Source organism: Trichosurus vulpecula, chromosome 3, assembly GCF_011100635.1.
Source record: "Trichosurus vulpecula isolate mTriVul1 chromosome 3, mTriVul1.pri, whole genome shotgun sequence".
Taxonomy (NCBI): domain Eukaryota; kingdom Metazoa; phylum Chordata; class Mammalia; order Diprotodontia; family Phalangeridae; genus Trichosurus; species Trichosurus vulpecula.
In genome coordinates, this window is record NC_050575.1 from 211667880 (window position 1) to 211680448 (window position 12569).

Genomic DNA, 12569 nt, shown 5'->3' on the forward strand with positions numbered 1-12569 from the left:
AAAAACTTGGTCCCCGATAAAAGACATTGTCTTGCACATAGTAGAGGCTCAATGAAATGTAGTTGGGTTGAACTGATGGGGCCTGTCACTTCCATAAAGGTTTGCACTATTCACTGGAAACTCTATACATAGAAACATGTCTATAAAACTTCCCAAAATTTTGAAATCCCGCTAAGTACATCACTCAAAGTCTGGATGGGAAATTATGCTCAATGCTGAATGGCAAGACCACAGGTCGAGAAAGACAGAGGCTTTCAAGCCGAGGGGTTAGAAAGTGACCTGAGGTGGAAAGGTATCAGGGGAAGGTGGGGCTTCAGCAGCGCCCCGGAAGTGGTTTGCGGTAGCCCACCAGCGCGCCGGAAGCTGTTGCTTGCAAAGTAGCCGGAAGCGCCCCTCGCAGCTCGCCTTGTAGCGAGTTGGGAAGGCCGCCCTAGTTTCTGTCACCATGCTACTCTCCGCTGTTTGCCGTAAGTGGGGCCGAGGGCAGCGGCTGCGACTGCTGAGGGGTGGCGGGTCACTAGTGATAGCGCAGGGATGGCAGCGGTTTGGCGGGATGCCGGAACTAGTGGTCTCTCGGCAGGCCTCTGATTTGCAGGCTCTCGGCACTACAATGCCCAGGAGGCCCCGCGCTGCGCGTCTGCGCACTCTCCGCGCCTACCCGGGCTTCTCCCCTCAACTACAACTAAAGCGTAGAAGTTTTCGGCTTTGGTGCTTAGGCGATCGAAGTTGTTAATTATCTCCCCCCCTCCCACCCGCCCCGCCCCCAATGGGAAAAGTCTAGACAAATTTGTAAAACTTTGTAACGTATGTAAACTTGGTAAACGTCTGAGCCTGAGGGACGTGTCCTGGACCTGGCCTGGCCCTGGCCCATCCCCTGGTCTTAGAGTGAACGTTGTAGAAGTCAGAATTTTCAGTTTTGAAAGGCTGGACGGATCGACGGAAACTAAGTCCCACCAAGCATTCCAAACCCAAGTTTTGTGCCTTGCCTGGGTGGGCTGTTAATAATTATTAATAATTTGCAGCCCTCCCACGAAAGTCTTAACTGTATTGAGGGGAACTTGGTGTCTTGAGTGTGTTCCCCGATAGCAAGCTATAGTGATAACGGCGGTCTAACCGTATGTGGTTAATTTCGTGGGTAATGGTAGTTGTGTTCTGTAAAATTAGAATGGAAAGCTGTGGGTAATGGGCTTAACAACAAAGGTAATTGGTGTATTTTTTCTCCACCTCCCACCTTCGCTTTGCTGTCAAAAGTTGCCAAGAGCAAGTCAAAGTAAGTAAAAGTTTCCGTTGTTTTATAATGTTAAAGAAACCTTATTTTATGGATCTTTTTATATCATCTTCATTGTCCAACATGTTTCTTTCCTTTCTGGTATCCAACAAGTTTCTTTGTAACAAGATTAAAAAAAGAGGAAACAAAAGTTTTGAGAAAAAAATACATTAATTTTGCCTGGCATTATATGCAATATTTTTATACTCACAGCCTCCCAACCTTTGTAAGCAGGGAGGGAAGGTGCATTTTCACACCTCTTTGGGGCCTAGCTGGGTCATTATAATTACAGCGTATGGTTTTTTTTTTATTTTGTTTTTTTCATTTACATTGCTGTAGCCATCATGTAAGCCGTTTTCCTGGATTTTCTTATTTCACTCACTCTGCATTAGTTTATGTCTTTACATGCTTCTCTGAGTTCTTCATGTTGTTTCTATGGGGTCATAGATCAGGAACAGCAAAGGACATTAGAAGTCATTGAGTTCAACCACCTTATTTTACAGATGAGGATACTGAGGCAAAGAGGCAAAGTCACTTGCCCTGGGGTCATACAGCTAGCAAGTATCTGAAGTAGAATTGAACTCAGGTTTTTCTGACTCCAAATCCAGTTTTTTATAGCACAGTAATATTTCATTATATTTATATGCCACAATTTGTTTAGTTATTCCTCAATTGATAAGCATCTATTGCGTTTCCATTTCTTTGCTACCATAGAAAGTATGGATATGGATATTTTCTTGTATATGGGACCTTTCCATTTCTTTACCCCCTTGAGGGAGATATCTAAGCTTTCCCTTTTTTAAAAGTTTATTAGCTTCCTATGTAATTTAGAATAACTAGGTGAGCCACCATAAGTCCATTTTTTAATTAAAACTTTTTTGGTAATTTAAATAGTTCAAAAAAAATTAAAACCAAACCCTTTTCCTGCCTGTCCAGTTCTTCAGTGGACATCTCATGGAGGGGCAAAGGCGTGGTGGTGGGGTCTACCAAACTTGAACTCAACATCTTCTACCTTAAATCATCATCCCTTTTTTCCTTTTGCCCTATATTAAGGGCCCTACCATCATTCCTCAAATTAGGGGGTATGTCTGAGGTTTATTCAGGGATGCTAGTGGTTCAGATTTAACACTGATGAGGCCACAGGGCCTGTTTCACGTCATATAAGTTTCATTTTCGGGACTGGATTATTATCATTTCAAAAATATCAAAAACACAAGACCAGAGAGTCTGCAAATAGTAGTACCCCACTACTGGGCGGTTAACCATCATTTCAAAAAAGGTCTCATAGCAGATGACTAGAGTAAGGTCTCCTCTACTGAATAAAGCTTGATGTTTTGAAAGGGCATTTGTCTGTAGTTTGTTTAAAAAAAAGTAAAATTAGCAAAGACTAGGTTTCCTTTGTCAAAGTAAATGGATGAATTTTTGCTATTTTGTAACGCTTTAGTAAATGTGCTGTGGGGACAGTTAACAAAGAAGACAGCCCCTGCCCTCACGGAGCTGAATCTGATAGGGGAAAGAATAGACAGAACTATAATACAGGGTAGTCTGTGACAGTGCAAAGAGATGTATTATGGGAATAAGCTATTCGCTTATATAAAATTTCAAATAAGAATTTAGTGGGTTTCTTATGATTTTATGGCAAAATGGTCTTAATTCTCTGTGCTTCTCTCATCTGTTGTCTCTATTAAGGGAATTGATGATGTTATGTTTTGTATTAGGTAGTGGAGTGCTTGTCATTACCTCTCTGTCATAAGCTTTTTGAGGGGCCATGGCTTATGTGTCAGTATGTGTCCACCTGGCGTGGTGTAGTGATCATGACGCCTAAGTTGACATTTATTAAGCATGTGCTTTGTTAGTGCTGGGGATACAAAAAAAGTTGTTATTCCATACTTCACTCACGTGTTTTTCATTTAACTCTGCAAGATACTATTAGGAATACAAAGTTACATAAGAGTCCTTGCCTTTGAGAGTCATAAAATCCAGGGGTCAAGTCACTTAAGAGCCAAATCAGTGGCGTACTTTACAAATCTTGGCACTCTTTTGCTATGAACATAGAAAACACTCCTTAGACCAAATAGGAAGTAGCTATTAAAATCTTGCCTGACAGATACCGAAGAGCAGATGGGAGCATGTACTTGTAATGGTTCATAACTACTGCTTATGGGTAGGCCATCAACTGTAGTGATTCAAAGGTTAAGACCAACTTATGTTGCGGAATTCCTATTTCGTATTCTTTGTATCCTGATACCTAGCCTTATCCTGATATCTGACCTTAAGTGGCAGCAAGGATATCTTTTATTAGACAGATAATAGACAGATATCCTTATAGTTTCCTGAATTAGCCTACAGGTTCTGCTGAGATTACTTAGTTAATCCTCTAGATAGAATTATTAGGTTACCATACCATATACCATATTATCATGCATATTATAGAGCTCAGGAAATAAGAAACTAGGCTCCCCTGCATACCTCCTGAAAATGCAGGACCTCTTATAACTAAAAATCTTCCACCTGATGGGTACAAATAAAATAGTGCCTAATAGTCCAATTCCTCTAATATTGTACTGTGTGCTGTCAATATATGCCAATGCTCAAATGGCTTTGTAGTTCTTTTCCTCATTTGGTGATAAATTCCTCTGTAATTTTAGGACCCTCCTTGTGAAAATGCTGAGCCAAGCAGGGACAGGCTACACCTTCAACACCAAGAGAAACCGATTACGAGAGAAACTGGTCCTTCTGCATTTCGACCCAGTTGGTAAAAATGAGAGAAGTTGCTTCATGGAAGGTTTAGGGTTTTCCAGGGCTTATTATAATTTCTGGACGTGCACAAAGCAACTTGGAAGTTTGTCCGCAGGGTTTAGATTGGTCATCTAAGTCTTTTCATGCCCATATCCTTCTGCCAGTCTGTTTCTCTGAATGTAGGAGATTCTGATAAGGGATAGGGGTAAAGATTTGAGGAGACGGAGGTGGTGATTTAATTTTGGTATAAGATGTAGGAAATCAAACTTTTCATGCCTGTCATTCATTTAAATGTTGTTTAGTTCAGTAACTTTAATTAAGTCATATGCCCGTAATAATGCCTAGGGGGAAAAACCCCTTTTCCTCAAAGAGGCTAGTGTTTGCTTTGTCTGCTGGTGGCTCCAAGTATCCTTTCAGGTGTGAACCATCATACACTCTTAACTCCTAGGTAGGCCTAATCTTGCTCAGTTCCCAGGAGAGTGATTTAGTAGTCAGCCAAAGCCTAAGACTTATTTCCAGCTTTCTCTCTTAATTCTCTCCTGTTTGGTGCCCCAAGGGGGCTCATGCTGGCCAGCTCCTCAGCACTTCAGTGATTGGCGGGTGGCTGTGAATTTGTTTTTTTGGCCAGTGTTCCTTTCGTTGGCTGCCAAATCATTAACTAACTAAACTGGATGCTAATGTTGAGTGGATCTTTCTAAAAAAGTAAAAGGAGAAAGAATGTATAGGAGAATTAAGGTAGAACATGGAGAAAGCTCATTTCAGATAAATGTTTTTGGATGATAAATGTAATCAAATCTAAGTTTTTCAGATTTTAAGTTTTCCATTAAAATCTGCTTCTTTGCAGTGAAAAAACGGGTCCTCTTTGTGGAGAAGAAAAAAGTGCGCTCCATTTAAACAATGGATTGAAAATGAATTTGATTTATAAATGAGGAAGACTCTTGCGGGGGGGAAACACTGATTCAGAAATCCTGCAATGTGCACCCAAAGGAAAGGAAGTGGCTTGGAATCACTGCCTCCTGTGATTTGAATGCCATTGTGAAGGAAAACAATGCGTTGAAAGAAAATTCTTTGCTTTAGGACATAGATCATTGCATCAACATTTATTTATCTTTCTGGTTATTTTTACAGCCTTCAATAAAAAAAAATGTTAAAATAGCTAGTACTATTGTCTCTTGGTGAGTTTTTTCCACTGATTTTTTTTAACAATATGGTTGATTTTTTTAGAAATGACCATTGTTTCATATAATAACAAGAAATAAAAATTTTCCTAACAGAACTTCAGGTGTAAGGGTTTCTAGCCCTCCTTCTTACCCCAGAGAAGAGCAAGAATTAGCCTTCCAGAATGATCATTCAACAAGTGCCTAGGTAGAGGCAGAAATGAAAAGGAAAGGTTAGGAACGTCCCCCCCTCCCCCCCCCCCACCATATGGAGAATTTAGAATACCAAGAAGCCTCAGAGAACCTACTTTGTGCTCATGCAATTAGAAAAATTTGCAGATAGCCCACCTTCTTAAGCCCAGATCACCTAAAGTCTATTATTTTTTTAGTGCTGATAGGAAGTGTTACTCATATTTCTACCTTAGAGAATCTCAACCTTGTTAGGAAGAGCTATTTTTAATTTTTCAGAAGGTTTGTGATTACATTGTAGGAGGAGGAAGGTCTAGTGCCTTCACATGGTTGCAGCAACTAGCTTAGCATCATAGAATTTTAAAACTGAAAGAAACCTTGTATATTTAGTCCAAATTCTTCATCTAGATTAAATATTCCCAGAGACGTTAGGAAAGTTGCCCATGGTCATGCAGCTGGCTGGTTGGCGGCACCAGAACTAGAAAGCATCACAGTGTAATAAAAGCACTGGGCTTAAGAGACAGAAGATGTGGTGACTCCATCACCTACATCTTCATGACCTTGGGCAATTCCTTTGGCTTCTGTAAAATGAGGCAGTTGGATTAGTAAATCACTGAAGTCCATTTCAGCTCTTAATACTCTGTGACCCTGTTTCCTGTTGAGTATGTGTCAGATGAGGCTTGAGGTCCTCCCTATCTGTAGATTCCTATATCCAGGCGGAGGAATCCTGCCCTTTTCAAAGAAGCACCTGCCATTCTCCTCAACCATTTCTCAGAAATTCACTCTTCCTGAATGCCTGTCTATAAGGAAATCTCCAGTGGGGAACCAAAAGGGAATAGCTCCCCCTCAGAACTACCTTGGTTTCCATCTCAGACTGAGGATCTCACTACTAGCAATGGTGAGAGAAGAAATGACACCTTGGTTGTAACCCTCTAGGAGGTTAATGCAGTTACAGAAATGCTAATCCTTCCATGGCCACAGACCAGCCTGTGGGACATTTAAAATCTGCACTTCAGCTTCAGAATGGAGAAGGGAAGGTGCCAAGTGGTCTCTGGAGTCCCATCCTAAGTTTTTGTCTCCTACACAGGCTCAAATAGTGCTGAAGCTTGGGAAGAGGAGTTGGCTATTTCAAGGCATTACTTTGATAAATATCTGTAAGGATATATGATTAAGCCTTGGGCCAAATAGCTTGTTTCATTCACTGTCCCCTGTTGAGCCAGTATAGAATGTATATGCATGGGGACCCACTGTTTTTTTAACACTTAAATTTAGGAACCTCAAACAATTGTTCACTTATTTGTTCATTCCATTCATTCACTGAACATTTATTGAGTGCTGATTGTGCAAGGCAGTATAGGCTATGTGATGCTACTGACCCACTATCATTAGGATGTCTTTGAATCGTTTTTCAATCAGTTTCATCAATCGTGATGAAATTGCAGATCCCTTCAAAATCCTAGCCTAGCCTCAGGCTGCACCCCTAATCCTGGCCAGCTGCTTTGCAAATGTGTGTAAGAGGAATCAGTCATCATTACTTTATAAACAACAGAAAGCAAGTACCTTATGGATGGTGGGTGAACATCCTTTGTATGTAAAGGAGAACACACTGTTATAGTGTACAAGGTAGTTGAATTCTCTGCCTTGTACATACTAATTGCAATCATATGAGCCTTAGAATGTTAATCAAAACAGATTAAGTGGCAGGTCCTTCTTGTAAGGGAAAGAAGTCTGGGTTCCTGAGGATTGGACGCTGACTGATGCAACGAAGTTGGCTCTCTTGATCATTTCTTCCATAGGCAGGTTAGGATAATAAGCCAGGTAGAAGGCCAATGCTCCCACAAAACTATCTCCAGCCCCCTGCGAAGGAAAAGCATATTTATATGAACTAGAACATAGCCCAAGATATTTCCAAGGAAACTTAGATGATACGTGCCTACTGTTTTTGTTTAAAAATGCTTCTATGAATAATGGAGATGATCTCAGAGAATCCTGAAAAGTATGAACTGATGCAAGTAAAGTCAGTAGAACAAGGAGAACAACAATGACAGAAAAAAAAAAACCTCTGGTCAGGCAATGACCAACCATGTCTTCAGAGGACCTCTGATAATGGAGGTTATGCACCTCCTGACAGAGAGGGGGTAACTCTCAAGATGCTGAAAGAAAAGGACATTTTTCAAAATGGCTACGGTATAGCTTTGTTTTGCTTGACTATGCTTATTTGGTAAAAGGCTTTTTTCCCTCTTTTAAATTCGTGTTCAGGAGGAGAGGGGGATTAGTAATACTAATGCCAAAAAAAGAGGGGTGGGGGCTATTGAAACACTTCTAAAATGCACAAATGAGAAGAGATGGAAGTTAAAAAGGAAGAATGGATAACTGGGGTAGTTCTGAAAGTAATGAGTAGAATTTATTAAATATTTTTTATAGAAGGAAATGGTATGAAATACAGACATGGTTTCATATAATTGGGTTCTGCTATGTATATCAAAATGCTAATTTTTCTTGCTATTTAAATTCAGAATAATTTTTATATAATTTATTTTTAATTTTCAGCATTCACTTCCATAAGATTTTGAGTTTTAAATTTTCTCCTTCTCCTGCTCTTCCTCCCCAAGATGGCGTGTAATCTGATATAGTCTCTACTTATACATTCATATTAAACATTTTTACATTAGTCATAATGTAAAGAAGAATTAGGACTAATGGGAGGAACCACAAGAGAGAAGAAACAAAGTAAAACAACAAAAGAAAAGGAGAACAAATAGTATGCTTCCATTTGCATCCAGACTCCAAAGTTCTTTCTCTGGATGTGGATAGCATTTTCCATCATGAGTCCTTTGAAGTTGTCTTAGATCCTTGCCTTGCTGAGAAGAGCTAAGTCTATCAAAGTCAGTCTTCACACACTGTAGCTGTTACTGTGTACAATGTTCTTCTGGTTCTGCTCATTTCACTCACCATCAGTTCATATAAGTCTTTCCAAGTTTTTCTGAAGTCTGCCCGCTTATCATTTCTTATAGCACAATAGTATTCCATTATATTCGTATACCACATCTTGTTCAGCCATTCCCCAATTGATGGACATCCCCTCAATTTCCACTTCTTGGCCACCACAAAAAGAGCTGCTATAAATATTTTTGTACATGTGGGTCCTTTTCCCGTTTTTATGATCTCTTTGGGATACAGCCCTAGAAGTGGTATTGCTGGGTCAAAGGGTATGCATAGTTTATAGCCCTGTGGGCATAGTTCCAAATTGCTCTCCAGAATGGTTAGATCAGTTTACAACTCCACCAACAATGCATTAGTGTTCCAATTTGCCCATGTTTTCTCCAACATTTATCATTTTTCTGTTTTGTCATGTGTTAGCCAATCTGATAGGTGTGATGTGGTACCTCAGTGTTGTTTTGATTTGCATTTCTCTAATCAATCAGAATAACTTTTAAAAAAGTATTAAAGATTAAGTTCCTATTCCTTTTATGTGTAGTTCTAAAGATTGGGTTGGCGAAGATCTTATGGGGATTGGAATTGAGTAATGAGCCATTTGGATTAGAAAGCCACTAAAATGACAGTACTTCTATAGCACTGGCCTTATAAAGGTTGCCTAACTGGGCAGCACATGAAATAATAAGAGAACAATTAAGTATCAAATGGTACTGCCATGCTAGGCTCTACAGTTTAGATTGTAGAGCTGTAGGAGTTCTGAGAAGCGAGAGGAAGGCTGGACTTGAGTTTAGCTGTGATGGATGAGTAAGACTTGGATAAGTAGAGAAAAATAGATTCCAGGGAAAAGGGTGGTTCTTTTATGAAAAAGCATAAGGCAGGACTAATCCTAATAAGACTGGTCTGGTTAGGGTGTAGAGTTCATGTTTCAAAGTACAGGAAAATAAAACTGACTGGGTAAGCTGGAATCAGATCGTGGAGGATACTAAAAGTCAAGCAGAGGAGTTTGGACTTAATGTAACAGAATAAGAAATCATTGAAAGTTTTTCAGCCGTATTTTACTTGAATACTTCACTGGAGTGCATGCTATTTCCGCAGATGCACACAACAACCCCTTCCACACCTTAGTAGGTGAATGTTCATAAATTAGCACTGGTGCTACGGTCAAAACTATTCATCAGCTGGTGGCTAATAATCTGGCAACAGGCCTCTATGAAGCTGGTGAAATGGTTCCTCAGATGGCTGATGCTGAGTTTGTCACCAGGCATTGTCACCTTGAAGCTAATCCAGTTTTGAAGGATTATAAAGTATCAGAAGTATCAAAACATTAAAACATGATAGACTGACTACTGGCTGAGGCCCAAAGTTCCAAGGAACCTCATCTTCATAGGATCCTCAAAAGGGATCAAAATGAATCACTCAATCAAGTGCTCAGTAAGCCACTATTACGTGTCGGGAACTGTGCTAAGGGCTGGGGATAGGAGGACAAAAGTGAAACAGTCTCTGTCTTCAAGGAGTTTATATTCTAATGGAGGAGATATACACATTTTAAAACATTTAAATAATATATACAAAATGAATACAAGGTGGGTTGGGTTTTTTTTGGGGCGGGATGGGGAGGCAGGACACACACTGTTAGCTGATTGGACCAGGAAAGGCTTCATGCAGAAGGTGGCACTGGAGCTGCGACTTGAAGGAAAACAGAGATTCTGAGAAGCACAGGTGAGAATGGAGTGAGTTCCAGCCAGGGGGGCCAACCAGTACAAAGACATGGAGATGGGAGATGAAGCAGCATGTGTGTAAAAGAGCAAGGATGCCAGTATGGACGGATTGTAGAGCGAATGGAGGAGAATCACATCGAAGAAGACTAGAGAGGAACAGAGAATACACATCATGAAGAGATTTGAAGACAAACAGAGAGGTTTATGTATGAACCTCGCGATAATAGAGAGCTACTGGGACTTACGGGGGCCGAGAGGAAGAGAAGCTGGTGATGTATTCAGATTTGTGGTTTAGGAAAATCACCTTGGCAACTGTGAGGAGGATGGATTGGAGTAGGCAGCAGCCTGAGGTAGGGAAACCAAAGAGGTTACTGTAATGGTTCAGGGGAGATGATGAACCTCTAAAGTAGGGTGGTGGCCTTGTGAGCAGAGATAATGGGACGTATGTGAGAAATACTGTACAGACGGAAATGATACAATTGGGCATCTGATTGCATATGTGAGGATAGCAAAGTTGTGAACCTGAGTGACTGGAAGGATGGTGGTACCTTCAGTAGTAATAAGGATACCAAATACGAAATAGGTCCCAGGTTTATATAATCCTTTTAATTTATGCATTGATGGTGGTAGAATGATGGAAAATGGGGCAAAAGGTTACCAGAAACACACAGTTCTTAGGCTGCTAATAAATATTCATTTACTGTTTATACTCAATGTGTGAGCAGCTACAGTGGATACAGTGACAGGCCTAAAGTCCGGAAGATTCATCTTCCTAGCTTTGTGAGCCTGGGCAAGTCACTTAAACCTATTTGCCTCAGCTTCCTCATCTGTAAAATGAGCTGGAAAAGGAAATGGCAAACCACTCCAATATCTCTGCCAAGAAAACCCCAAATGGGGTGATGAAGAGTTGGATACAACTGAAAACAACTGAACAACTCAATTGTATTTTTTGTCCACTGACCAACAAATCAACATGTTATTGAAGCAGGTGAATAGTATCCATATTGACATTTCTGCCATAAATGAAACCAAATGATATAATGCTGTTGCAGATAAATGAAAGGATATCTATACTGTATTATCAATGATGACTTATGTATAAGTAGTCTAAAAAATCATTAAAATATGTACACTGGAAAAGAAGATAAGTGAGTAATCATGTATTGAGAATGTGAGACAATAGATAGATAATCCAAATTGTATAATGGTACTCTTGAGAAAGCAAAAGAATCAGAAGGAAGGCTCACAGTATGGCAGGGTGATTTGTGGAAAGACATGAACCAAAATTGTACAGGCTGATAAGTTGTGGAGGGATTGTGATCTGTACTAGTGAAGGGATTATAAACATCAATTGGATGCTGTCTGGTTCCTCCACTACTGTATCAATTTGTTGGTCATAGGACAAAAATTGGACAGAAAATGCCAACAGTTAAAATAATATTTTAGATGGCTTCAGAACTATGTATTTTTTTAGACCTTATGCCCCATTTTCAACTGGATCACAGATCCATCTAATTATTTAAGGGGTACCAATTGGGAAGCTAGTTTATTGTCCCAGATATATGAAGCAACAAAGGCTTAGGTTTAGCATTAATGGAAGTAGAAAGGAAGGAATAAGTGACAGACACTTCAGAGAATAAGCAACATGATGATAGATTAGGTAAAGGAGACCAAGTCAGAAGGGGAAAATGAAGATCATCATAATAATAGTTAACATTTATCTAGAACTTTAAGATTTGCAAAGCACTTTACATATATTATCTCATGTGATCCTCACAACAACCCCGTAAAGTAGGTGCTGTTATCATCCCTATTATACAGACGAGAGAAGTTAGTGCATTGCTCTGGGTCACACACCTAGTGTCTCAGGCAGTGTTCAAATTGCCTCCTCTACCTCTCCCAGCTGCCCAAGACAAATGAGGTGTTAAGCCTGGGAAACCTGACAGAAATGGGGAAACTGGAGAGGGTAGGAAGCAGGAGTGAGGTTGGCATTGTAGGAAAAGATGATGAGCTTTGTTCCACCCAAGTTTTATTTGAAGTGACACTGGGACATCCAAGCGGAAATGTGGAAGAAGCAGTTGGGTCTACGGGACTCAAAGTCCAAGGAGAATTCAGAGAATTGAGATAAACATTTGGAAATCATCAGCATTGTTATGGTCAAAGCCTTGGCAGTGGATAGATAAGCTTATGGAAGTAAGAATACAGAGGAAGAAATGCAAATCCCATTGATTGAGTCTTGATGTCCACAGTTAAGGGGAGAAAGAATAAGAGGAATCCATGAAGGTGATAAAGAAGGAGTGCTTGAAGAAGTAGGAAATGAAGGAGGATAATGCAGTAATGGAAGTCAAGGGAAGAGAGAGCTTCAAGATATGGGGAATGAACAAAAGTCAAACACAGCAATATGGAGATGACTGGTAGATCCTTAACTGGGGTGTGACATCAGTGGGGAGCCTGGATTTAGTGACAGCCAGAAGATGAAAGGAATGGGAAGGAAAAGATAATGATGAAAGCAAGTTTGTTGCCCATGGAACAGGCATTCCAGAGGGCACAGTGAAAGTGGTG

The 12569-nt window shown here is 40.2% G+C and overlaps 2 protein-coding genes across 4 annotated transcripts in view; one reads left to right on the top strand and one right to left on the bottom strand.

Annotated features, from left to right (window-relative positions):
- The first annotated feature begins 351 nt into the window (after positions 1 to 351).
- On the top strand, positions 352 to 5161 carry MRPL33 (mitochondrial ribosomal protein L33). The gene is made up of 4 exons (XM_036749446.1): positions 352 to 467; positions 1252 to 1270; positions 3916 to 4022; positions 4851 to 5161. Exons 1-4 carry the CDS (start codon positions 446 to 448, stop codon positions 4898 to 4900), a joined length of 198 nt encoding a protein of 65 aa, XP_036605341.1. The 5' UTR covers positions 352 to 445; the 3' UTR covers positions 4901 to 5161.
- The window catches only part of RBKS (ribokinase), a 135551-nt gene continuing 128073 nt past the window's right edge, over positions 5092 to 12569 (bottom strand). For all 3 annotated transcript variants that reach the window (XM_036749441.1, XM_036749442.1, XM_036749443.1), the window contains one exon: positions 5092 to 7209. In XM_036749441.1, the coding sequence (XP_036605336.1) occupies positions 7036 to 7209 (174 nt within the window). In that variant the 3' untranslated portion in view covers positions 5092 to 7035. The remainder of the gene's footprint in view (positions 7210 to 12569) is intronic.

Coding starts and splice junctions, on each gene's coding strand:
- MRPL33 (XM_036749446.1), top strand. CDS start 446: ATGCTACTCTCCGCTGTTTGCC. Junction 4,023..4,850: donor TCTGCATTTCGACCCAGTTG/GTAAAAATGAGA, acceptor GCTTCTTTGCAG/TGAAAAAACGGGTCCTCTTT.